The sequence below is a fragment of the Ursus americanus genome, chromosome 14, assembly GCF_024610735.1.
Source record: "Ursus americanus isolate L20-20 chromosome 14, mUrsAme1.1.p, whole genome shotgun sequence".
NCBI classification, from domain to species: Eukaryota; Metazoa; Chordata; class Mammalia; order Carnivora; family Ursidae; genus Ursus; species Ursus americanus.
In genome coordinates, this window is record NC_142140.1 from 59,436,148 (window position 1) to 59,462,781 (window position 26,634).

The 26,634-nt window shown below is 59.4% G+C and overlaps 1 protein-coding gene across 5 annotated transcripts; it reads right to left on the reverse strand.

The window, feature by feature from the left end:
* Window positions 1–518: 518 nt before the first annotated feature.
* DAZAP1 (DAZ associated protein 1) lies at window positions 519–25,538 on the reverse strand. Of its 5 annotated transcripts, XM_045800188.2 has the most exons (13): window positions 19,283–21,149; window positions 17,403–17,443; window positions 16,569–16,735; window positions 16,217–16,282; window positions 14,306–14,416; window positions 12,916–12,964; window positions 9,649–9,731; window positions 6,540–6,693; window positions 4,703–4,732; window positions 4,428–4,568; window positions 3,408–3,584; window positions 2,363–2,452; window positions 1,334–1,472 (listed from the first exon to the last, which is right to left on the reverse strand). In XM_045800188.2, exons 1-12 carry the CDS (start codon window positions 19,348–19,350, stop codon window positions 2,373–2,375), a joined length of 1,167 nt encoding a protein of 388 aa, XP_045656144.1. In that variant the 5' UTR covers window positions 19,351–21,149; the 3' UTR covers window positions 1,334–1,472; window positions 2,363–2,372. The 5 variants fall into 5 exon arrangements, with proteins under 5 accessions (XP_045656143.1, XP_045656142.1, XP_045656141.1 ...); XM_045800187.2 differs by lacking the exons at window positions 2,363–2,452; window positions 19,283–21,149 and adding an exon at window positions 25,348–25,538 and having other exon boundaries at window positions 519–1,472; window positions 14,306–14,413; XM_045800186.2 differs by lacking the exons at window positions 2,363–2,452; window positions 19,283–21,149 and adding an exon at window positions 25,348–25,536 and having other exon boundaries at window positions 519–1,472.
* Window positions 25,539–26,634: the final 1,096 nt, after the last annotated feature.

Sequence of the window (26,634 nt, forward strand, 5' to 3'; positions counted from 1 at the left end):
GGGGTCCTAGCTAGGATGGCCAGGCCCCACCAGGTGCCCCTGGGGCGTCCACCCAAGCTCTAGGGGCTTGGGCCACCATGCTGCCTCCTGCCGGCCCTCAACTGGGTGTCCCAATGCCCACACCATCCACGTCAACAGCTCAGTTTGTGGAAAGGTGAGTGGCCTACCCAAGGCCACAATCCAGGTGTCACTCCCATGGGATGGGGGAGGCCTGGCCAGTCCCCACCCAAATCTGTCCAGGCACCTCTCCCTCGGCGCTCAGCGAGCGGCCACTGAGCCTGGAACCTGGGCCCCTTCACACTGGATCTGCAGCTTTCACCAGGCTCCCCCAGCCCCAGGCCATCTTAAATTCACATCGACTACAACGCCAAGACCCTAGGCGCACCGTGGTAGGGCCCTGTGCTCCCCACTCCAGCGGGCCGCGCATGCCTGAGACCGCTGAGGAGGCTGAGGGCCAGTGCAGGTCTTCCCTTGGGGACGCACAGCCGAGAGCGGGGAGGGAATAAAAGGACACAACGTGGGTTTCTAATCCAAACGCACTTCTCTTTATTCAAACCAGGGTCAAACTGGTCAGTGGGGATGCCCTGAAACCACGTGTGTGGGAGAACGGCTGACACAGCCTCCCTGTCCCTGCTGCCGGGGCGGACGCGGGGCGGTGCCCGCAGAGGCTGGGCAGGCGCGGCCCCCACCGCGCACCTGCAGACGGCGCAGGCAGGTCAGTCGACAAAAGCAAGGAATAAACAAAAAACAAAACACGCTCAGTAGACTTCTGTAAGCTCCCAGAGTTTCTGGACCAACGAGCCCCAACCCTCAAAGCCAGGAGTGAGGCACTGAGAATGCCCCTCACTGCCACCAGTGCCGACGGAAACCCTGCTTTAAATTAAAAAATAAGCCAGTATACATCGTAGAAAATTTCTCTTAAAAATCTCACAATTTGTAAATGTATATTTTTTCTTTAACATAAAAGTTTACAATATACGGTAAAACAAAAGGCTCAGGAAAATAATTCCAAAAAAAAGGAAGAAAAAGAAACCTGAAGTTTTTGAATTAAAGCTGAAGACATTTTTTTTTAAACCCTGTTGTTGAACCAGTGACGTTTTTTTATTGTGCTGATGGGTTAGAGAAAGAAATATATTTAAAAACTTCAGTCCAGACACCCACAGCCGCCTCCAAAAGCCTCTCGCCCCCCTCCCCCCACCGTCGAGTCGCTATTTTTCTGCCAAGTTTGTGATTGTCACGAGTTCACAAGTTCTAAATCCTGGGTCTCAGCCACCCCGACGTCCACAAGGCGCCGGCCGGCTAGCGTCGGTACGGGTGGAATCCTTGCACGTTGTGGTTCTGACCTCGTCCAAAGCCACTGCCGCCGGCGGGGGGGCCCCCCGAGCCTGGCACCGAGGGGCCCCCGTAGGAGGGGGGCTGCTGGCTGGGGTCTGAGAAGCCCTGTCCAAAGCCAGCCAAGTCCTGTCCGTAACCTGTAGGGAAAAAGCCCGGTAAGCTCGGGAGGGACGGCAGCTCTGCGCGGACGGCCTAGGAGGGATCAACGCCCACACAGCCCATCCTACTCCCCCACAGGACCCTGACCACAGTCTCTGCGCAGAAGGAAAAGCAACTCAGAGACCTCGAGGACCCCCTGGTCTGTCCCATCCGTCCTCATCCTTGGCCTTGCCTCCCCATCCACTCCCAAGGACCCGGGGCTGGGCCCCGGCGGCCCCTCTGAGCCACTGGAAACCTTTGAGCTTGGAGACGTAAGAGTACCTGGCCTGGCTCCGTGGCCCAAGGGCTTCTAGAAAGTTTATTTTTGAGTGGAGTGCACAGGGAACTCAGACACAGCCCCCAGAATTTAAGAAAATGTCAGACTAGCACCAGGCCTCCCTCCCAGATGACCGCCAGACCCGAGACAGTCCTCTCTGCAGAACTGACCCAACCTGGCAGCTTCCATAAAACCGACGGGTGCAGGGAAAGACTGTGTGCCCAACACCAGGTGTGACTCACGGCACCACGCCTGCAGAGACTGCCTGGGTCGGGCAGGTCCCTCCTCCACACAGGACCTAGACCCTGCACCTGCTGACCTCAAAAGGCAGGGGAGGCGCCTCTGGAAGGGGAACAGCACCAGACTGCACACCTGGGATGGAGGTGTGTCCCGGGGGCCCCGGGTCCCCAGCAGCAGGTGCACGTAGGCACGGGGGCCTATGTCTGCTGCCCTATAGAAGCAGACCTCCTGGGGCCAGTCGAGATCCTCGCCCCGGCAAGGGCCCCGTCCCGAGGGCACCGCCAGGTCCACCCCCGCCCAGAACGGCAGAGGCGGCGTCCGCTGCCCGGGTGCAGGCGGAGTGGGGGTCGTGGATGAGGAGGCGCCACCTACCTAGGCCACATCACTGCTCAGCCTGACCATAAGGGTGTAAACAAAGTATGGGCCCGAAGCCTGACGGGTCTTGAGAATAGGTACCCAGGCCTGGTAAGAGACGAGACCAGGGTGACTACCCCAGGGCAGCCTCCACAGAGGGGCGGGGCCACGCTGGCGGTCAGCACGTCCCCACCCAGGGCTGCTCACGCACGCCAGACGCCACATGTCCTGCTCTGGGGGTGGGGGGCTGACAACCCATGGCTTGGGGACCGCTGCCGGGCACGGCGCCAGGGGGGACAAGCCTGTATGATGCTGGGCTGCCGGGAGCAGCTGGCCAGGGATGGCATTCAAGGGCAAGAACAGCTTCAACTGCAGACACAGCGGTCTTAGGCCAAACACAGTTTGAGCAACGAACTGGGACTGGCAGAGCCCCAGGCGAGGAAACGTGGGCTGAAGCTGTGGCTCCTGCAGGAGCCCCGGGAGCCCTGGCGACAGGCAGCAACCCCCCCCCACCCCCGCGTGGCCCAGCAGAGGCGGCAGGAGACCCCCAGATGAGGGCCTGCTTGATCCGGGACACCTGGCCCAACCCTGTCCTCACACGACCTCCTCCCTCACAGGCTCGGTCGCCACCCTGCAGACCCCAGGCTCAGAAGCACCTCCTCCAGGAGCAGCCCCTCGAGTGAAGCCCACGGTAACACCCAAGCCAGTGTGCGCCCAGACCAGAGCCACGAAGCCATGTGGCCCAGAGGTGCCCGCCCCGTGCTCAGAAGAAAACGAGGCAACCAAGGAACAGGGCCCGCCAGGGGTGCCCCAAAAGCCCTCGCGTCATCCTCCTAGGGGCCCTGTCACAGCTCCGGGCTCCCAAACCCACAGGCCCTGGAACACCTGCTGCACGACCGAAGCTTTGCTAAGACTAGCTCCCTGGCCAAAACCCAAGAGACCGAAACCCTGCTTTCCATCTTGCTCGACCCTGTCCAACCAGCCCCTGCACAGCGGGCCTCCCACCACATTCCCGCTGGCGGGGAGGAAGGCAGGCGATGGCGGGGCCAGGTCTCCAACTCACCGTACTGACTATAGGGGAAGTCTGGCTGGGCCGTCGGAGGCTTGCTCATGTCTGGGGCGGCCTGTGACGGAGGCGGAGGGAAGGCCAGAGGTGCTGCCCCGGGAGTCGCAGGTGGAGGAGGGACCCCCGGGGGGGCGAACTGATCCGGTGGTGGGGGTGGAGGCCCGTAGCCAAAACCTGCACACAAACAGGAGAGAAAGCCACAGACACAGTGCACGGCCACTTCCTGCTGAAACCCACTGAGCGGCCAGGCCCTGGGGACGTAGCTAGGGTGGGCCCGGGGCCGAGCGTGAGGCAGGGACCCCACAGACAGTACTCTTGAGAAGGACAAAGCCCACCTGCCAGACGCAGCACAGCCCTCCACCACAGCAAGCCTTCCACTGCATCCTGGGGCTCGACACCCCTGTTTCTACCCACCCGTCTTCTGGTTAGAACTCAAATCAGACGTGGTCCAGGCCAGGGAGAGGCACACCTGTTCCATGAGGGGCCACATGGCTGCCAAGCGGCCTGACCCAAGCTGGGGTGCACTCCGACAGAACACACCCGGACCCACAAGCACTTCCCAGCAAGACTGTGGGATGACTGTCTGGGCCGGCCACGTGGCACGTGGAAATGACAGCAGTCAGCCACAGTGTGTCAGGCAAGGGCTTCTCATCACTGCTGAGGACCTAGCCACCAGGCGTGGCCGCACGGCCACCTTTCTACCAAGGGCTAGCACAGAGCCTTGCAGGCGCGCTGGCTGCCCAAGGCCCAGGTGCCCCACCGCAGAGCCGAGCACAGGCGAGAGCTCCTGACACACTCAAGCCCCTCACTGCCGAGTTACGACACCAGGTCCAGACGCCCCAGCGAGAGGGCACACTTCCCTCTCAAAACAGATGTGCCACCCACACGGCCCTCCGAGCAGAGGGACCAGGACAGGCAGCACCCCAGCCACGTGCCTCAAGCAAGAGACAGGCGCAGGCTGCAAGGATCATCTTGGGATGGGCCCCCAGCCCCCCTCCAGGGGCCCGCAGGACTTACTGAACTGTGGGGGGGCACCGTAGCCCTGTGGGAAGCCCTGAGGAGGGGGGAACCCTCCGGGAGGGGTGGACACGATGTAAGAGGTGAATGGTGGGGGCGGTGGGGGAGCTCCTCTCCCTGCAGGCGGCGGTCCATAGCCACCTGGAACACAGGACGCAGAGGTGAGTGAGGGGGAAAGGGTGTGGCGCACATAGCTCCCAGCTGCCCAGGCCCCCCGGGGGCCCACCCCAGTTCAGATTCGGTTCTCTCTTGGGTGCCCACAAATAAGGACTTACCAATTGCCTGTCCTGCCGGAACCCACATTCCTAAACAGGAAAACAAAGAGGGCGGTCGGTGTCCTGTCCGTGTCCCAGCCTAACAGCTGACCCACCCCCAGCAGCACTCGCCCTGCTGGCAAAGCCCTCCTGGAAACACTCTCCAGGGGCTGGGCGTCCTGCCGCGCTGCGGGCACGGGGAGGACGTCCCGGCCCCGAGGAAGGCATCAGAGGAGCCCGTGGTGTCAGGAACACAGGCACCTGAGTGTGGGAAAAGGGCTGCCACTCGTGTCCTGCTTCTATGGGGGAAGGCTCCCCAAGAGAAGCCTGCTGGTCAGGTGGCCCTGGCTCTTCGACAGAACCCACCAGAAAGGGTGAAGGGGACACCCACAGATTAGGGGCTCCAATGAACGGGTGGGACCTTGACCTTATGCTGGGTGGTGGGAGCCTCAGGCCGGCTACCAGTCAAGTGCTAGCGGGCAAGAGCTCTGGTCTCAGTAACTGGTCTCCTGTGGCTGTGTCCGCCCCCCCTCCCCGGCAAAGACTTATTTATTTGGGGGAGAGAGAGAGTGACAGAGAGCACAGGTGGGGAGGAGAGAAGCAGGCTCCCCACTGAGCAGGGAGCCTGACACGGGACTCAACCCCAGGACCCTTAGCCGAAGGCAGACGCTTCACTGACTGATCCACCCAGGAGCCCCTGACTATGTTTTATTTTGCGATAAAATATTTTAAAAAAGACAAGTCTGAAAGCTTTGGCTGGCTGGTGGGGTGGTGTGGAGGTGGGGGTGGGGCGTGCCAGGTGCCTCTGGGTGCAGACAGACCCACCTGGCCTCCTTTTGCCCCTCCTTGGACACCGTCCCTTCTTTGCACTTCTAAAGGAGGCACAGGCTACCAGATCCCGTCCTGGGGGCCCTGGGAACCTCAGCCCTTCTGCCAGGCTGTCCTTAACCACTCTGCTGACCCTTCGCGGAGGCCGTGACAGCCCAGCTAGCATCAGCCCAGAGCCCAGGGAGCAGGAGCAGATTCAGAAGGCCCAGGAGGCAGGACTCTGTGCCCCCTTCCGGCCGGACAAAACCCCCAGACTCCCTTAAAGCATCTGATCGGAGCCTCTGAGATGGCCAGGCCAGGCCCGCTTCCCACTCTAACCTCACTGACAACTGTTTCCCACGGTGCAGCACTTGCTGGGGCGATGGCGGCACTGACAGACTCTACGATCCACCATCCACCCGGTCCTCCCGGCTTCCCCTAGGGGCACTGTCCGGCACGGCCACGGACCACAGGGACAGCACGCGTGGCCGCACGCGGCATCGAACTCTCCCTTAGATGCACGTGGCCTCCTCCACAGCACGGCGCGTGGGGCGAGGACACTCCTGCAGCTCCGCTGCCTGCACTGAGACCCATGTGCTCAAACCACAGCTGGGGCCTCACACAGGTGGCCCAAGCACACCACCGAGGGTCACACCACACTCACAGGGGACCAGGTGAGGACGTGGAAACCAGCTCCTTTCTCAACTGTGGGCCGACTGGACAGCACCCCTCTGGTTCAGGGGCTCTAGGGTTCCCAGCAGAGCCCACGTGCTGGCTCCTGGGATGAGCACACAGCTCTGCATGCCAACCCTGCAGCTGGACAGGGAGGAAGCCCCACCTCTGCCGTCATGTACTCCCTCAAGGCCTGCACACCTGTCCAGCCAGCACTGAGCCCCACCTCTGCAGGGAGTCTGCAGGAAAAGGGGGCGACTATGGGGAGCTGCTGCCCCTCAGGCTTGGGACCCTGGCCTCCAAGCAGGCCTCCGTGACACGGCTGCCGGGGCGGGGGGGGGGGGCGGGGCACGACCGGTTCTGGGTACTGGAGCCTTACCCTGCGGGCCGTATCCTTGCTGCCACGTAGGTGGGGGCTGTCCCGCCCAGCCATTGGCGGCATTGGGCACGACCCGGCTGCCCCACTGACTGGCACCTGGCTGTCCCGGCGCTTGGCTTTTGCTGTCCCGTGGCTCAGCCCGTTTAACTTCCACCTAGACAAATGAAGCTCTGGTTTAGGGAGATGCCGAGGGTCCTGGACCCCCTTCCCTTCAGACACACCCTCAAATAACTTACGACTACACTTAGCATCTTATTATGACTTAAAACTAAATACTTAACTATAAACCTTATTTAGGCCAGTATTTTTTTCTTTAAAAATTTATGATTTTTCTTTTCTTTTTTTTTCTTTTTTTTTTCTTTTTGCTTAAAACATGTTTCTCAGGTACAACAGATGTAACCGTAAGACATGTTAAGCCCTACCCGCTGCAGAGCACGGACCGAAGGCCGAGAGCCCTCAGTTTTGTGTGACAAGGGTCTTTCAGTCAAGGTGAAATGACAGCTTTCTCCTTCGATGGCCTCGTCACCCCAGGGACACAGAGACCAGGACCAAACAGTCGCAGCCCTCTTTCCGGGCTCTCAGGGCCCCAGCGCGGCAGGAGCCGGACGCCACCCCAGCCCCACGGTGGAGGAGGGAGTGGAGGAGGGACCTCCGCTGGGCAGAGCCAGGCCGGCAGACACACAGACCTTTCCAGAGCCCGCCCACCCAGCCTGTGCTTTAAGCTCATACCTGAGAAACACAGTTGGTCTACTTAGGTGTTTTATTTAAAATGTCTAATGGAAGATAAAGACTTACCTTCCCCAGGCTAACGCTTAAAGAATCTCAATTAACTCAAAATAATGTCAGAGGGAATGGATGTGATAAAGAGAATCTTACATTACATCTAACAAAAAAAGTAAACAAACATGCAATAAAATGGACATTTGAATCAGTAAGCAATCTTCATACTGTGTTAGGTCAGCAGCCCAGGACCCTTCCTCTTTTGGACGTTGCCAGGATCCGCAGCACTCGGAGGGGCTGCACCGCGGGAGCGAGCGTGCGTGCCCTCCTTGCACCAAGCGCTGTGGCCGCCAGAAGGCCCCCTCCCCTACGCAGCTTTTATGATGTGGGCAGACTGACAACTCAAAGACCCCCAATTACAGGGCTGCCTCAGCACTGAGTCTCCAATTTTTTTTAATGATGAATTTTAACGAGAAGGAAGAGATAATAAATCCACTTGGAGTCATCCTTGGGGTCTCACAGTCTGGTGGGCTAAGCATTATGTATGCAGAATTCCATCAGTTCTGCCTTCAGACCCCTTCCCTTTGGAGAACAAACAGGAAGTGGGACAGAGGCACAAAGACCCTACCTTCCTGATGCCCCAAGGACACTCCAGGATAGGAACAAATCCCCGTTAGCTCAAGGCGATGTGACAGCAGGACCAAGGGACCCGTTTCAAAGAGCTCGAATTAATGAGTCTTCACATACTCTCCTTAAGGGAATTTGGTTCCTGCTTACAAGGCAAAGCAGCCCTTGTAAATTTTTTTTTTTTTTTTTTTACTCTCTTCCTATCAGAACACGGATGCACTCTGGTTTTAATTAGAAGTGGGACCCAAGCCCTTTACGGGGACGAACCCCCACCAAGGAACCGAGAGGCTGCTGTGGCCTGCCCACCAGTGAAGGTCGGGCAACGGGAACAGGGCGAGCCGGGGGCTGCTGCCAGGAGCCAGGCTCCCACACATGTGCACCTTACTTTAGAAGTCGAGCCCCATACCGAGAAGCCACCTCAGTCTCCGCTCTGTGCTCCGTGCAGACCAGACTCAGACACCGATGCGTCCTACAAAACCGGGGCGGGGCCGGCCGCCTGGAGATAGGAGCAGATCCGTGCGCTTAGCAGCCTTTCTGCCCCTAGAGCAGGACCAGGCTTCCTCCAAGTTTTAAATGTCACAGTACCTTAAAATACTGAACGTGGACTCCTTTGAACTTGTGTTCATAACTGGCATGCGTCCTTGAAATCTGCATGCTAATTTTAAACTAAAAGCTTCAATGAACGTCGGAGCGAGATTTGTGTCTGCTGCTGAGGTTCAAATGGAATTAATTAAGCCCGCAACGAAACCTCACCACCTCTATGTAAAAATAGCTCCATGCCGCTGTGTTTATCAACTTTCAGGGAGCGGCTGTGGGGCTGGGGTGGGAGTGCTGGAGAGGCAGGAACTCGTGGTGCCTTAGTCCCTCCGCAGTATCATGATGGACAAAAACAGCCGTGGTCCCGCCCCGAGGGCAGGACACGTCAAAGGGAACTAGGGAACGCCGCCCGCGTGACACCCGCCCGCCGCCAGGGTGGGCGAGCAGGCTGCAGAAGGGCGGGCACAGGAATCCTGCAGAAATGCGGACCCAAAGCCTCTCACTGACTCTAAGAGATCCCACTGCAGAATTTCTACCAGCGATTCATTTTAGAGTGAACCTCCCCAAGAGCTCTGGGGCCCCAGTCAAACGAGCAGGGGCCCCATTCTGAGCCGGCCGTCTCCGCGGCAGCAACACAGTATGAAGATGACACCAGAGGTCACTTGACTGCATGGAGTTAAGTACTACCGAGAGCATGTGGTCGGGACCGGAGTTCCACAGTAAGTGACCCAAGTAAAAAGAACCAATCCTTCAGGATGTTTACGTCTCTTTCAGTTTGACGCGGAACCTGTTGTCAACGGTCCGCTGCCCACCACACATCGGGGGCGGCAGGAGGCAAATGGAGTGAAGGACAGACATCTGAAGGAGTGGTCACTGAAACCAAGCCTGAGGCAACCTGCAATTTCACTGGAGGCCAGCCCAGGAGGCCCCCACAGACCGTGCCCCTCGGCCGGGGGGCCACCCCACCCACCGGTCCCATGTGATCCCGAGCGAGGGGCTCCGGGAGCAGAGCCGGCGAGACGGGAGACGCCACGCCGCGGACAGAACCCCTCGGGTAGGATGGGCCCCTTGCTTCTGCAGGAGGAGGCCCGAGCCCACACAGCACAATAGCCCAGGGCGGCTCGCCCGGCCCTCTTTCTGTCCCGGAATTATGTTTCCAGTGAAATCCCTAAGTTGCCTAAGACTTGGTTTGGTCTTAAGGTAAAATAAAACTACAACTACACACTTTTTTGCCCATGATGTCGTGAAAATGCATGTTGACAGCCTGGTCCACTGATTGTTCGTCCTCGAAAGTAATAAATCCAAAACCTAGCCAACGACGAAGAGTGAATCAAGGTAGCAGGGCGTTGTGACACAAAACAGGATGATGAACAGTATCAGGGCCGGGCCGAGGGGTCGCCCGAGGGTTTCAGGGAAGCGCAGTGTGTGAGGCTGCAGGGCGGGGCCCGAGCCGGCGATGGAGGCAGGGTTCCGCGTGAAGACACCGTGGGAACCCCCAGGGGCTGGCCTCAGAGAGAGGGCGGCCTGGACAGGAGAAAGGCGAGGGCTGGGCCCACGCGCGAGCCCGGTGCACCCGGTGTGTGCCAGAGCACCCCGCGGAGGGGACCGCGGGTCGCGGGCGCTGCCTCGGGCGGGGTGTGTGCCGTGGGTGCGCGGCTGCTTTTCTGAAACCCAAGATTCTCCCCCTCGGCTTGCAATTTGCTTTGCAACTAGTGCTGACAGCAGCCGTATATCGTTCTAGCGCGTTAAACAGAAGTACGGTCTCTACACAGTTAGTGCCTCGCTAAGCTTATCCAACACTGTTGGGTAAGCCCAAGGAGTCCTGTCAAAGTAACATACGTCTGTATACAGGTATCTATCTGTACATATCTATGTAAATAAATACACAGAGATACAGGCCACAACGGGTTCCAGCAGGTCCAACTCTGCTGTCAGCAGCAAGAGCAAGAGGCACCATACCATCGAAAAGAGAATTTTAAAGGGAAAAAAAATTTAGCATCTCCCAAACACAAGAAAGTGGCAGTATAAACGAAGTTTGGTCGGTCTGGGTGAGTGTGACCGCCCAGCTAACGTGGCATGTCTGGTCCTCAGTCGGCTGCACTGTCTCCCCCGGGGCCCATCTGCTCTAAGCACAAAAGGACGCGTGCGGCAGACAGCTGCCAGAAGGACCCCGAAGAACAAAGGACGGGTGAGGGGAAGGGCTGAGAGCCCAGACTGGGCTCAAGAAGGGCATGGGGTGCGGAGGGGGGCAGAGCAACTGAGCGTCACGTGGCCGGTGCAAAGAGCCCAGGTCAGGCCTGCGGTGCGGAGCGGGCAGGGAGGGGGCGTCGGGAAGCAGCAGCCGAGCCCAAGGCCTCTCAAGCTGACGGGAGAGGGACGCTGAGGCTGCAGAAGCTGGGCTGTGTGGGGAGACTGTAGGTAAAACCTTGGGATGTGTGGGGGGGAGAAGACAGCTCAGAAACTTGGGAGATGACAGCCTAGCAGGGAGGGACACCGGGACTCAGGCGGCTTCTGATGTGTCTCTGCACACGCGTGTGTCTGAGTGTGACTATGCACACACTTACGCAAGAATCTGCACACGGCGCGCGAGGAGCGGGGTCACGGCAGCAGAACAATGACAAGACACACAGAAGGAGACAGAAGCTGGAGCTGGGGGAGGGGAGTGGCGGGGGGGATGCCAAAGAGGAAGGTGTGAGGCGAGCAAAGGCAGCGGCCAGGGCGAGGGGCGAGGTCAGGGCTTCACTGTCCCCAGTGAGACACATGCAGAACCCTCGGGTCAGGGACAGGGACATGGTCTTAGATTGGCCGAGGGGGAGGAGGGAGGCGGAGCCCTGGAAAAGACCTGGGAAGGGGAGAGAGCAGGATGAGCTCTCTGGGACGCCCCCAGCCCACCGGGGGCTCCTGCTGTCGCTCCCACCCTCTGCTGGCCTCGTGCTCGCAGGGACCTGACATGGAGGACATTGTGAGCCCCCCACGGGAACATGAGCCCCAAAGTCAAGGCCGAAGTGCCCTCCCCGCCAGCTCCTCCTGCCTGCATCCCCAGCCCACAGCGGCCTGGCGTGCTCCCCGGGCCCAGGGCGAGGCCTCGGGGGCTGACTGGGGGGTAGGACTCTAAGAGCAGCCGTCAGGATTCCCATGTCCTGAAGTTTCACAAGACCGGAGGCAAATGGTAGAACACAACATGGGTGATGAACAGCATGTTAAAAAGTTAACATTTTCTCCAAGTGCAGGAGTGTTTGCAACCACAGGGCCCGGTGGTCCGTTATAGCGCAAGAGGCGGTGAGTCTTGGGTAAGGAGCCCGGGGCGGGGCGTCTAGGGGTGCGTCTGTCTGTCAAGAGGCGACATCACCACTGAGGAAGCGGACAGAAACACACTGAAACTTCGTTTACACCCCACTGGAGCAAAGCCCGTTCCCTCCTCTGACTGCGGGACTGGCCTGTACCTGTGTGATATAATTTAGCACCTGGAGAAGAGAAATCTAAAGAGATATCGTTAATCACAAACAATTCACAGAGAGAAAAGGAAAAACAACTTACTTAACGTTACTGTACTTCACTATGAGACACTTAAGTACGTCACTAAGCATGTACGCTACGTTAAAGTTAAGCTAAGACTTAACAGCTTAATCGACATGAAGTGAGGATACGTCACTTATCATGGAGGAAGAGAAGGATGGAAGTTCAAATGGCAAACTATTCTCCAGCATGGCGGGCGCATGCTGCGGCGGCGCCGGCTCTGTGCGCTAGGGGGGCCTCCGACGGGGCTGGGGCAGGGGCTGCACGGCGCCCAGACTGCCAGGGCAGCTCACACAGCCGGTCCAAAAGCGGTGGATGCACCAAAACATACGGCCGGGCACAAACAGCAGCAGCCACAAAAAAAATTTTTTAAATAAAAACAAAAATAAATAATAATAATAAAAAAGGGCACGGAAACCAGGTGCCCGCCGTCCCAGCCCCACAAACCCATCAGGACGTGCGAGCGCGGGCAGCTCCCGAACGCCACAGGGGTGCGCTGAGGCGGCTCCTCACCCTCCTCCCGCTGCCCCACGGTCTCGGGGGAACAAGAAACAAGAAAAACAGGGGAAGCCTGGGACGGATAAAGGGAAGTCCACGTTCAAGCCGAGCTGGGGCAGACCTAGCCTGACGCCGCGGGACGAGACCGGCCTGGGCAGGGACTCCAAGCGGGACGCAGCCCTGTGTGACAAGTGCACCCTTCGAAAAAAGCACCAAGCTTTCAGTACACATTTAAAAACAGAAACCATATCAAAATTCATGTCACGTTGTAAAAACTTCAAAAGAACGAGCCAAAAAAACCCTGTGACGTCTGACCTTGGGAAGCAGACAGGCTGGGGCTGCACAGGAAGGGCCTACGTTTTAATCGTGTCTCCAAATCATCCTTCTCTGAGGCAATGCTCGCTACCACCACCACCTAATTGTGAAATAGTTTGCCATCTGAAGGGGGCAGGTCAAGGACAAACTCCATCTCTTTTACCTCGAGGCCTCTGCTTCTCTGCGTCGTAGATCATAACCACTTCTGTAACCTGCAAGAGAGACGAGCGTTCGAGAACCCGGGTGCCACGGGCAGCCACGGGCACATCTGGCTACCACAAAACTCCTGAGGCAAATGACAGCTTGGGAACATCTCCAGACACTCCTCGGGAAAGTCCTGAGGCAAAAGGCCGGCCTTATGGGGTTTGATGCCTGAGACTCATGGGACCCAAAGGAGGCCAAGGGAAGTGCATGCTGCCCCTGCCCCAAGTGCTCACGGGGAGCCCCACACTCCAGCTGGGGAGGTGAGAGCTGGGAGAACCATAGTGCGCCCTTCCATTCACAGACAAAGCCCAAGGCTCGGAGGCTGGGACAGGAGGACCCAGAGCTCTGGTGCTCAGCCACACACTCCAAGACCACCCATCTGACCCGCACGCAGCTCGGCACTCCTGGTACATGTCCAGCCAGCAAGCAGCCCTCTGGGGGCCCTGGCTCACTGAGCACACGTCACCATGTGCTCTGGCGCTCCTCATTCCTGGCCCAGGCCCTCGGCATGCTCAGCCCCCCGCCCCCCGACAGACCGGCGGTCCCACCAACAGGGTGTGTGACCCGGTGGGAACCCGGGGTGACACCGTGCCTTTGCCTCCAATGACTGGGATGGCCCCCCACATGAGCTTCTTCCCTACTACAACGGAGTTTCCTGCAGGAGCCCAAGTAACTCTAAACCCCCATAAGATTCTAAAAGATTTCAGCCTCTTCCAGAAACAAAACCAGCCTCCAATGACTGGGATGGCCCCCCACATGAGCTTCTTCCCTACTACAACGGAGTTTCCTGCAGGAGCCCAAGTAACTCTAAACCCCCATAAGATTCTAAAAGATTTCAGCCTCTTCCAGAAACAAAACCAGCCTTGGGAGAAGGTCGGCTGTCACTTTCTCAGGAAACACTGAGAGGTGACAGGTCCAAAACTCTCACGACGCCTAGCCAGAGAGTGAGTGCCCGGCAGCCCGGCGGACAGTGTGAGCTGCCAGAGCCGGGCAACACCGGTTCCAGGCCAGCGGGGTCTGCACTGCTGCTCGGGGGACCTGGGCTAGAACATTCCCTCCTGTGACGAGACAGCAGGCTGGCTCCCACGGCCAAGCCAAACCCTGCTTCTCCCTGACACCACCTAGCGCTTTACACCACGGCGCTCACAACCAACCCAAAGGGCCTTCCAGGAGATGGGCCTGGAGAGCTTTCGTCTGCCTAAAAAAGCAGTAAACCCTCTCCTGGACTCTGGCTTGCTTTGGGGAAGACACAGGCCCAGAGGAGAGAGCTGCCAGGCTTGACCTCCACGGACATCTGGCTCTACCACTCCCACCCTGACCCGCCGTGCTCTGGGGCAGGGACAACTCACCACTCCGAATTTCTTGAAGTATTCCCTGAGCTCTGTCTCACCACAATTGTGAGGAATCCCACCGACAAATATCTTATTTGATTTACTGTTATCGCTCCTGGGTCCTTTCTGCTGTTTTAAGAAGGAAAAAACGGTTAGTCTGCGTGGGGAGCCCTCACAACACTCCCCATGGTGAGTATGTGATGCACGCTGCACTGGTTTTAAGACCCAGCTAAAAGCCAGACCAAAACACTCCAAAAACCCACTAAAGAGAACCACAATCAGCAAATATCTAACTCTCCTTTCATTTTCCTACAGAGACCTGTGGCGACTCGGGGTCAGGCACAGGGGCACGTGCAGAGCACGGGGTGGGTCCTGTGTCCAAGCATCCGGAGTTACAACAACTAGAGAGCACAGAGCTCTACGACCTCAAAGGAAGGACTCTGGGTTTGGCAGCCAGAACGGTGAAAACTAGCAGTTTTTTCAGCTTTGCAGCGGGTAACAAAAAAAGGACTATGGGAAGTTCTCGCTCACCTCACCTGAACCCAATGATCCCACCCTCGGCGGGGAGGGTCTCACCTCGGAGGGAAACGCTCACCCAAGCTTGTTGACGCTTGTGCGCAGAGGAGGACCAGAACCTCAGCTCCCGCTCCTGGGATGCTGCCTCCCCCCTCACTGCACTCCTCGCACCCCCTGTCCTTCCTGTCCAAGGGGCTTCCGGGCTCCGTTGTCCCAAAGGCTCTGGACCAATGCCGCTGAGCTCTGGGGCGGGAGAGAGTCTCACGGGTACACGTAGGGGTGCTCTGCCTCAGTAAAGCTGCTAAGAGACTAAAGGACACGAGCAACCAAATGGAACCTGAACGTGGCTGGGATTCCAGTCTGAAGAGAAGAGCTACGAAAGCCCCCTGAGAAGTGACCCCAGGGCCGCAGGAGCACTGTCTGGGCACAGGTGGTGCCAGGGGCCACTGCCGACATTCCCGCTGTGGGGGTGGCCGCTGTGTGTGAGAACATGCTTTTAGGAGACACACGCTCCAGAACTTAGGAGTGGACACAGGCAGAGATGGGATGCAAACACAGATAACAAGGAAAATATTAACAACTGATGAACCTAGGCAACGTGTCTAGGGGTTTGATATATCACTCTTCTGAGTGTTCTGTCAAGTTCCCAAAAAGTTTCCCAACGGAAAACTGGGAAAATAAAAACTGTTCCAAGGGTCTGAAGGCCCTGTGTGCCAGCAGCAGTTGGATCCTGCTAGAAATGCAGGTTCTCGGGCCCTGGCCCAGACATCTGCCCTGCCTCCAGCCCAGCTCTGGCCAGGCCCTCCTGCTAGGACAAAGGCGTCCTGGATGATGGTCTTCTCTGAGACCTGCTGGGTTGGGGAAGGGGAGGGATGGGTGATGGACAGAGGATGGGTCTGCTCCAACTGGCCAAGCATCAGGGGCCACCCACAGCTCACAGAGAACCCCCGAGGAGCCGCCACACGGGCGAATTTCCGAACCAGCTGTTCCAACAACCAGCAACCAGGCTCTCGGACAGGGCCAGCTGGGCCCTTGCCTGTGAGCTGCAGCACCTGGAAGGGAGCAGCCAGCAAGCAGAAAGGTGTGGGGGGCAGGGGCAGAGGGTGCTCTGACACCCGCCCCCCCGGGGCAGGCTGGGAGCCGCCATGGCAGAGAAAATGGAACTCAAACTGATCACAAACAGGTGTGGAGGTCCTTTTCTGGTTTTCAAGGCAGACGAGTAAGAACATTCTTGGCTACAAGTAAATACACCACTAGACAAATCCGAGCAGTGCTTTGGTGCTCAGACAGCAAACCAGAACATCTCCGCTGCTCTCAACGGTAGCGAGCAAAACCACCAGATCCAGGCACGTATTTCCTTCCTGCTGGGGCCGTGGCGCACGTGGAGAGGCCCCACCCAGCCCGGCCTCTTACCCATCCTTCCTTGGGCCGTGTCCTCTCTGGCTGCATCCCTCGAGGCGTGCATGGCTTTGGGTCAATCTGCAGAAGTTTCAAACAAGTCAGCTGTAAATATGAAGCTACTTTCTCTAGAAAAGGTGTCAGCAGAGCAAACAAGCCCATGCCCCCAGTCGATTCATCCCAAATCCAGGCCCTACTGCCCCATCCAGCCTAAGCCCAGAGCCGCAACCCTCTGAAAGTGCACCCCGCTAAAACGCTCCTTCACGTGCACGTCCACCGAGGCCCGGCGGCAGAGGCAAGCTGACGGGGCGGCGCGTGGCAGGGACGGAGGGACAGGAGCAAGCGGACTCCAGGGAAGGACACTTACGTTTCGGCCGTCTAGTGTGTGTGGTCTGCTGGCCAGCACCGTCCCCACACAGTTTGGGTCTTTAAATTTGACAAACCCAAAGCCTCGAGACTGGTTGGTGGTTTTATCTTTCATGATCACACAGTCTACGACTTCTCCATATTGGGAAAAGTAGCTGCGTAGAGTCTCTGCTCAGAGATTGGGACAAAAACACAAACACACACACCAGAGTATTAAGCACTGGCTCAGAGCTGGTGTGTCAAGCACACAGGCACACATGCTCCTAGTTCTTCAGCCTGACCTGGAAAGTGTGGAACCAGCAACTTGTAAGCTGGCTTGTCAACTGACTGGGAGAGGGGGGCATGGTGGTGTGGGTGTGCATTTGTGTGGAAGATGGTCAAGGACAGGAGACCCACGGGAATGGACGGGGTATTGCAGACACAGACACATTATGTGTTCACACGAATTAGAAAGGGTGCAACTGACAATGGCCGCGGCCACAGGTACTGGTGAAGTCTGAGGGAAGGCAAGGTGACCACCGGAATGCCAGCAACCACTGGCTGCTTCCTCCTCAAGCCTGAGCTCAGGGGCTGCGCCAGCAAGCCTCCAGGCCTCCACACGCCACACACCAACAGTCTCCTGCCCTCCGTACCCCTCCCGTAACTCTGGTGAGACATCAGGACAGCCCCCAGTCAAGCGCCCCTCCTCCCCAGAATTCAAGACAATAAATCAATCAAGAATTAAAACAAACAGACAACCCAAGGTAAGAGCGAGCGATGAGTGCACACAACCTGCAGACCAAGGTCACAAGCCTGCACGCGGTGCCTGGCACGCGGGCCGGTCCCCACCACCTACCTTGCGTAGTGCTCCAGTCCAGACCGCCCACGAAGAGCTTCCTGCAATCCAACAAGGAACCACTTAGCGTCAAGACAGTTCTCACCTCAGCCACCCCATCCCAAGGCGGGACTCTACAAGAAGCCGGTGCAGACATGCTGCCTTGTGTCGAGGTCAAGGCACTGACACATGTCCGCCTCAACCACCGCCCGGCCTCGTCAGCTGTGGAAGCAATAAATGACTCTGAGATCTGCCAAGACGGTGGGGGTGACTGTTACAACATGCAAGTGAACACATGTCCAGAGCCACACGTGCGCAGGGAGAAAACGAGACCTTGCAAACAGACTGACAGGAGCCCCCAAACCACAGGGGCTTTGGGGTGGGGTTATGGGGCATACTTCCCCAGTGCTCTTGCAAACACTGTGGACTTAGAAGTCAAGGTCTGAAAAGCACATGCAACAAAATAGAATGACGGGGGCTCTAGGACAAAGCCTCCGGTACCTTCCACGTGGTCATGAGTAAAGACCCACAAATCACTGGAACGTCCCTGGAGCTCCAGACTCAGCACTGGAGCCCCGTCCCACATCTCCCACCCCAGGGTAGCCTGGGCTGCCCTTTCAGGCAGACACATTAGAACTTTTCAGAGGAACCCCACAGTTGCCCCTGTTGCCAACTGGCCTCTCTTCTGCCCAGCACACCTCTAGGGAAGTTTCAGAACCCATAGAGCCCTTCCCCTTCCCCTGGACTGGCGAGGCCTGAGGTGAACTGAGGCACTGGAGCGGGTCCGGAGGCAGGCCCGTGTGGTAGGGCCACTCCAGCCCTCACTGGTGCCACGCTCACTGGCATCTCTAAGAAGCACGGGCCCCTCAAACATCATTCAGACCTCCCACAGCTTGGAAGGTGGGTATGACAGAGGCGGCGGGGGAAGGGACTATGAGCACTGTCATATGCAGACTGGGACCTGGACGCTAACTGGCAAGGGCTTCAGATGCCAGCATGTGGCCGAGGCTCAGTCCCCGTCTGAGACTAAGGGTCCTGCAGTCCCGTTGTCTGCAGCCGACCACACCACAGTCAGCTTGAAGAAAAGATGACCCCCGCAAGGGTGATGGCACTCCTGCCCCTGAGCAACAGGGGTGACCTGTCCTCCACCCCAGGACAGACCCCGTCGAGGTAGCCAGTGCACCTGTCACCCCTGCTCCATCCAGGGACTTGAGCTCCAGCGTGCCAGCCCCCGGCAAAATGCCTCCAACAGGCGGCAGGACTGTCAGGGGCTTGGTCCCACTCCAGCCTTTTCTCTGAGGAGGGGCATTTTGAATTTGGTGTGTGAGAAATACTGTCCCCACCACCAGACGGGTACCCTCTGCCGTCCTCAGAATGGCCACAAACAGGCCACCACGGTAGGGGCAGGCCCTTCTGTAAGGACAAGTCTCATCGAGCAGCAGAGAGAGGCTCCCGTCTAGGCCTCATTAACTGAAACTCGTGTCTCCTACACACCCCTTCAGAGTCAGGCCAGGCATCCTCCGGCCTCCCAACAATCCCGGGGGAGCGGGCCTCCGCGGCCACCCAGGGCGCTGCCGCCAGCGAGCGAGCTGTGCCTCAGGCCCCGCCCCCGCAGGGCCTGGCACCCAGTAGGGGCGCAGAGCGGATGACTGAAGGCCCCAAGGCCGGCTGGCACCGCTGAGGAGCTGCGTGTCTGCCCACCCCTTCCACACAGGAATGAACAAGGGTTCGCTGTGGAAAAGCAAATTCATGCAGGAAAAAGAGATCTCAAGCATTCTCAAAACACAAAACCTAATTCACGGAGACAAATACCAGCTTCTAGTTAGCATGCATCCAACCAAAACAGTAAGGTCATAAACAGGTATCCTTCCAAGCAACCCAATCCTCTGCCACCCACCCACCTATGGAGGAAGGAACTCGTCTGACCAGTCCAGGCTTCAGCCCTTGTTTCAATTTCACAATCTGGCATGAAGGAGAAAAGACCAGAAGCACCATCACCCGCACAACTGACAAGGCTGGACTCTGCCCTGTGGGTTGGACAGCAAAAAGCTATCCGCGCTGCACCCTCACTCCATCATCTGGGCCCTCCTTGTGCTGCGCTGATTTCAGAGGCTCTCGTTCTTACAAAACAGCACACACCCAAGGGTCCACGTGAAGGGTCACGGGGCCCCGCTCACTCCCCAGTACTTCACCCGAGATGCACACGGCGTCTGGGAGAGGCACCCACAAACAGGGCAAGATGTCAGCCACTGCTGAGTGAGCAGGGAAAAGAATATCCAGCCACTCTGCTTACTCTTTTGCAATGTTCCGCAAGTCTGAAGTTAGATAAAGTCCTAAGCTATGAGAAATTTTCACTACTGAGGGAACAGCAGGATCTCCCTCTCCCCTGGCCCTAGGCTCTCTGAGCTACACACCAGGGGACACCTTTGCAGGCTCCCCGTCCATCAGGATGGAGAGCCCCAAGCCTCCAGACAGCACCGGGCTAGCTGCTCTCCCTGTTCCCATTTCCTCTCCTCCCACTCCAAGGGCGCACTTTCCCCAGTCCACACACAGGAGCCACAAGGTTCCCAAGGTCCTGGGAGGCCCCCTTCAGAGCCCCAGCACAAAGCCCCAACCTCTGAGCCCCAGAAACCACAGGGCTTTGGCAGAAGCAGCCAGGAACAGCTCCATCACTGCCTGGGCAGCAAAACCATCGCTAGTCAACAGAGATTATGTGCACGCCTGACACAGAGTGGGGGGCTGCTCGCCCTGCCACCTGTCCAGCGGCACCCAGACGGTCTCACAGGGCACTGTGTCCATCTCCGGCGTTGATGGGATTCTGCAGATTAAGGGGAGAGCTGACTGCGTGCTTCCCCCTCCAGCCCTTCCCTGCTCTTAAGGGTGCAAGAGTCATGATTCAGCTGAAACTGACAGTCAGCACCCCCCAGTCCCCGAACCCCACAAACCAACAGGGACCCCCTGGCTCCATCGGGCCCTGCCAGGTGACCCAGAGTCAGGTTCCTGAGGGGGAACGGGCAATGCCACTACCAGGAGGGCCCAGGAGAGGTGGCTCCCAGGGCCTGCACCTTGACAGCAGGTGCTGGTGACTTCCTCTTGGAAGGGGCTCTGCAGAAGTAACTGGGGGCACCCAGCTCTGGTTACCTCTCCCCTCCCCCACCCGCTGGGATGGAACCCCGCTCTGGAGGACCACGCCGCTCTTGCTCTGTGTACTTTAGGGCAGCCACACGGTACTGGTGCCAGAGAGCAGACCTTCAGCAGCTTCCCCTGGTCCCAGCCAGCCACTGCAGGCTCTGCCCCCTCACAGCATGCGTGCAGGCTTCAGAAAGCGCCAGCTTGCCTGGTGAGGCGGCCACCAGTAAGGCAGCAGCGGGGCAGAGTCTGGCTCTGGAGGGCAAGCAGCACAGGACCTGGGACCAACCATGGTTGTTTAGGAAATGGCTCTTTCTGCTTAAAGTACACACGATGTAGAGCCTCTGCACCTTCCTGCCCCTCCAGTGAAGTCACCCTGGGACCTTGTCCCCCTAAGTACGTCCTTGTTTCCCTGCAGGGAAGCAAGCAGCTCTAGGAGGAACACACAGCGCTGGCCCAGGAGCCAGGGAGCCACCCCACTTCAGGGCCCTTTCACAGCAATAGACAAAGTCCGGGAAGCAACTGTTGGGGCTCAGGCCTTACCCCAAAGCCTGCCTGTGCAGGCCCTTCCCTCAGCAGCTCAGGCTTCCCTCCTGCCAGCAAGGTGAGATCACCCCCTCCCAGACCACTGTGCGGGTCGAGCAAGAGAAATGCAAGAGAAATGCAAGAGAAAATCCCAGGATGCCCCAGTGCCTGGCATGAACTCCCGACACCCACAGACTCCCACTGTGAGCCCCTCCACCTGCGCTCCCCCAGACAGGACCAGTGTTCCCCACCACTCCCTGGTACCAGGCAAGAGCCTCAATCAAACACGTAACCTGCGGAAGACACCACTCACGATTCTGAGACAGTGTGACACCGTGTGAAAGTACAGTCACCCCGTGAAGGCGACAGTGGTGCAACGTACAGTCAGGCCTGGCCCCGATCCCCGCCATTCCCTGCAAGGCCTGTACTGGCTCACCAGGAGCACGGGACTCCAAGCTCTGGCTCGTCCTACTGGTGACCTTGGCCAAGCCTCCTGCCCTTCTAAGCCTCGGTCTGTCCTGCAGAGAGAAGGGTTTGACTTGGGGCAGAAAGTTCCAGTACAGCTCCCAGCAGGGGCTCTAGGAAGGGTATCAGCAGGGAAGCACTCTGGGGGAGTTTCTGCGAGCAGGGCAGGCACATCACCTGGTGAAGGTGCTCAACCCACTGCCAACGCCGAAAACAGAAGTCAACCAGGGCACCATCAACCTTACAGGCGTCAAACTAGTTCCTGCTACAGCCGACAAATCCTAAGCCACGGGAGCAAGTGGCAGGGACGCCTTGGGAACCAGGCCGAAAAGAGCAGATGTCCCCAAACAGGTGTCTCATTTACCAGAGGATACTGGGCGATATCTGGGGACATGTGTCATTGTCACAACCGGGGGTTCTCCTAGTACCGAGTGGGTGGGGGTCAGGGATGCTACTCAGCCCCCGCAGGGCCCAGGGTGCCCCAGATGTCAGCACTGCTAGGGAGACTCTGCTCCAAAATGCAAAAGAGAAGCAACACTAGCTTCTACCCCCAGAGGTCTCCATCACCCTCTCCACTGCAAGAAGCAGCCCCTTCCCCACTCAGGACCTCTCTGAACCAAGCCATTAGGGCCCCTCCCACCTCCTGGGCACTCAGTGAAAACAGGCATTTAACAAGTCCCCACTCTTCCAGGCCCAGGCCTCTGGCCTCACCCTGTCAGCACCCCGGGGACTGATGGGACTGCTGGGCCGCTGGGACAGGTGGGGTCACCCGCTTTCCATGCTTCAAGCTCCAGCAGCCATGGACTCGTGCCGCCTCCCTGCACCTTCTCTCAAAGTGACCCGCATGCTGCCTCACTTTCTCTCTGAGGAGCCCCTCCTTTCCCCGGGATTCCCCCCGCGAGGGTGTCCAGTTGGCCCTGCCTTACCCACAGAACACGCGCCCGATAAAATCTTCCTCAAGCCTCTCTCCGGTTCCACAACACAAGCCGGCTGCCCTACAGGCTGGTGGAACAAGACACCTCCGGCCTAACAGGAGCCAGCCCGCCCCCTGCACCTGTGAGCACCAACAAGGTGCCAGGCGCCTTTGGAGGCCTACCAAAAGACCGGGGGTCTGATCTCCGTAAGGCTTGAGCCGGTGCCAGTTCCAGAGTCGGAACCGAGAGACCCCCCCCCCAAGGTGAGTGCCTGTACCCCTGGTCGCTGGCCCCAAGGGAGGCTATCAGCCTGTTACACACCTGCTACACAGGGCCACACGTGACACTGCTGCTCCTATCAGCCCTCTGCCCTCAAGACCCAGCCCTCCCGCTGCTCTGGCTGATAGTGACAATCAGAACGATGAAAACACTAACTAAAACCACCGGTCTCGGCCAACTTCCTCTCTCCCGCCAGACTTCACAGGGACCGCTGAGCCGGCTCGGGTACAGCCACGACTTGGTGAAGCTCTCCCTTGGAAGACTCAAACTCAGGAGAACACACCCCCATTGGATGGCACCCCATGCATCCACACACTTGCTGAGGCCTTGCCCCTCCACCCCTACATGAGGGTTCATGTTAGGGAAAGGGGAGCAGCCCTTCCCGCCTGGCAAGCGCTCCTTCAGAAGTCACTCAGACGAGGCTGACCAAAGACCAACGCAAAGGAGACTGGAAATGAAGGCGGACGTCGTCAGAGATCACTCGGACCTGCCACATCCTGCTAAATCTGCCATGATCTGGAACTCAGTGCCACGCTCACCCCCACATGGTAACCACCCCAGCGTAGGCAACCGTGGCCCGCTCACAGGAAACTGCAAGACGGCCCTTCGTTGGGGAGCCCAGGGGAGTCACCCGCACTGTACGAGGACAGCCAACGAGAGCGAGGAGATAAAGTGGACCCTGGACTCCGTCATCAATGGAACAGAAACAAGGATCCTACGTAAAACAGAAACTGGCCGACGGTTTTTAGCAACAGAGTTCTACCTGCAAAGCAATTAAAGGGTTCTGGGACACCTGTACAGCTTTAAATCCCAGGCGATCCGGGTGGATATGCAAGAGTGGGGAGGAGAACGTGGCCAGGAAGGGTCCCCGAACCCGTCCTGCTGCTAGCTCCACAGCGTCCCCAAGTTGCCTCTGCAGCCCCAGGCTTGGATCCTCGCAGCACACCTCAGGGGTCTCCAGGCTCCCTTTCCTCCTAACCTTTTTCTGCTCTCCCTGCTGAGAGAAAGAAGCAGCCCCAAGCCTGAAGACCCCCACCCTGGGCGGTATGTGGTTGCATTCTGGAAGGCCAGCACCATGGGGATGTGGCAGGCCCACAGACTCTCCTGTCAGGCTCAGCCCCCCTTCTGGAGCACTTTCTCCCTATACCCTAGTTTCCCATCAGAAGTGCTGCAACTTTTCACCCATGTAACACAAAGAACTCACCGTCTTGCAGTCCCTGGACATGCTTTTTAACACAAACCAGACCAGAAGTTAAGGGTCCTCTTCCCAGTCCTCTATGGTGTGGGGTTTTGAGAGACAAAGCCCACAAAAGGCATTTATGTCCACAGGAGTAACGTGGAGCTGGAAGCCCTGTGGGGCCAGTCATACCCCGCAAACAATGACTTACCAAATTAAGCACTCGAGCAGACACACTGCATCTCTTCAAAGCTAAGGGCACTGAGAAGCGTACACCAGACCACAGACACCCAGCCCCAAACTGCACAGAAAAATGTAACCGTAAAACCATGCCGATAGCCTAGGAGCCGCTCTCTGCAAAGAAAACTAGACCAAACCCCTCAACTAGGGCAGAAATGGATTTCCTAGCTCCTCTGGGATCACTTGCTCACATCTCAGGCTCCTTTAGCACTAGACAAGGCTATAATTACAGAGAAAAGCTCCGCTCCGGTCAAGGAGAGAGCCCGAGGAAGCGAGCCTTTTCTGTCCACCCACTGGAGGTATCTTTCTTCTTTCTTTTCAACGCGTCTATTGGTGGGCTCGAGGGGGCTGAGCCGGAAGGTACTCCAGTTGCAGACCCCCCATCGGACGGTCGGTGCGCCCAGCGCTCTGGCTACGGCTGGGCTCGGGGGCCGGTCCCACGTGACCTTGGCCCTCGGGCCCTGAGTCCGCGCACCTTCCTTTTCTTCGCACTTCGGGAAGGGTTAAGAGTGGCAACGGGGCAAGCCGCCGCCCCGACGGCGGGGTGGAAGAAGTTGCGCGGCCGCAGAACTGGCACGTCCGGGACCGGGGCCGCCACGTGCGCCTCTCCGCCAAGTTAGTGCGCGGGCTGGGGGAGCCCCGGGAGCCCCAGGTGGAACACCGGCACCCAGGCGCCCGGGGCGCCCCACAACCCTCCGCTTTCCGCTCGAGGTCCCCCCCCGCGAGAAGTCCAAGCGCCGAGGGACACAAGGCGTCCCAGAGCCCCCAGGCTCCCGTTCCGGGTCCTCCTCGGACAGGAAGCAGCGGGGGTGCGCCCGGACCCTCCCCGGGCTCCGCTCGGGGTCCCCCAGCCAGAAATCCAGCCGCGGGGGCGGACAACACGCCCCGGACCGCCAGGGTCCCCGCTCCCGATCCCCCAGCGGGAAACTCGGGCGCGGCGGCGGCGGCGGGGACGCCCTGACCGCCCCCCCAACACCGCCCGGTTCCCGTGCCGGGTCCCCCTCGGCCAGGAAGCGGCTGCGTCCGCCCCCCCCCGGGCCCTCCCAGGGCCGTCCCGGCCAGGAAGCGGCGGGACGCCGGACTCCCAGGCTCCCGCTCGCCGCCCCCCGACCCCGGCGGCCCCGGCGAGGGTCCCCGGACCCCCAGGCCGCCAGCCCCAGCGCGGCCCGCCGGCGTGACCTTGACGGGGGCCGGGGCGGCGTCTGGGCGGCGGCGGCGCAGGCCGGCGCGTCCTCACCCGATCTCGTCGGCGCCCGAGTTGTTCATGGCGGCGGCGCTCGGCGTCCCGGGCCCCCTGGCTCGCTCCCGCCTCCGGAAGGTCACCGGCCCCGGCGCCCTCCCCACAGCCGCGGCCCGGATCTGCGCAACGGCGGCGGCCGCGCTGCCTCCTCCCCTCAGCGCCAACGGTCACCGCGCGCCCCCGCGCCCGCGCCGCCGCCCTGCGCACGCCCGGGCGCGCTCCCGCACGGGGCCTCCGGGGGCGGGGCCAGGGGTGCGCCCGCCGGAGTGCGTGCCTGCGTGCGCGCCTGCGTGCGGTACAGCCGCACGGCGGCCTTGCTCCTCCGCAGCTACCAGCGTCGCCGCGGAGCGCGCTGGGAAGTGGAGTCCCGCGCGCCGGCCCCGCCCGGCGGAGGGGAGCGCGCGGCCGAATCGCGAGCGGGCGTGCTGGTGTGCGTGTGTGCGTGCGTGCGTGCGTGCGCGCTCGCGCTCGGGCACTCCGAGCTAGGCACCGCGGGGCGCAGGCGCGGCTGGGCTTCCTTGTTTGAGCTCAGGTCGGAAGTGGCGCGCGGGGTCAACGGTGGGTGGAGGCCACGCCAGGTGCGGGGTCACGCGAGGCGGCGGTGCCCGTTTCCTGGCCCGCGTCTCGGCTGCCCCCGCGGAGCTCGTCTCCCGGGAGGAGAGGCTCAGGGGAAGAGCTAGCTGGGCGTCCCCGCCGCGTGTCCCCGCCGCTGCAGATGCGGTTGTGGGGTCAGCGCTGCAGGCGGCCGCGCAGCCCAGCAGTCGCCCGGCGCGTCCGCACCTCGCGAGGACCTGTGCCCTGCTGTCAGGCGCCAGCGAGTTCATTTATTCATCACCGTAAAAGTAAATGAACGGAGGGAGCGAAGGAACTAGGTCACGGGCAGACAGCACAAAACAAACCGTTCACAGCACCCCTCACTTCCCCCGCTTTATAGTTTGCAGAGCACGTGGGCATCCGTGTCACTCACAGGAGTGGCCCGAGGAGAGTAACTCCTTAGTTCCCATCTGCAGGTGGGAGAGGGAGGTCCCGCCGAAGGGAAGGCAGTGGTCCCAGCTAGCGTCGGGCGGGAGTTCCGTCTCCGCCCTGGGAGCTGTCCTCACGTACCGCTCTAACGTTCTGCAAGTCCCGAGAAATCGGTAGCTGTTGGCAGGGACTGGTACCCCACTGCGGGCCCGGGGGAGCTGGAAGGACGTACCAAGACGTGGAGAAGAGTGCGCTGGGGACAGGCTTAGCTGGGTGTCGGTGATGGGTTAGCAAACATGAAGCAGACAAAGGCTGGAGGCT

Bases quoted from the DNA above. Each gene is read 5' to 3' on its own strand.
- DAZAP1 (XM_045800184.2), bottom strand. From the start codon at position 19,350: ATGCCAGATTGTGAAATTGAAACAAGGGCTGAAGCCTGGACTGGTCAG. The intron at 17,444-19,282 runs GTGGGTGGGTGG...GTTGGATTGCAG, and splicing joins ACGAGTTCCTTCCTCCATAG to GAAGCTCTTCGTGGGCGGTC. The intron at 3,585-4,427 runs GTAAGTCCTGCG...GTTTGTGTGCAG, and splicing joins CGGTGCCCCCCCACAGTTCA to GTTTTGGCTACGGGCCTCCA.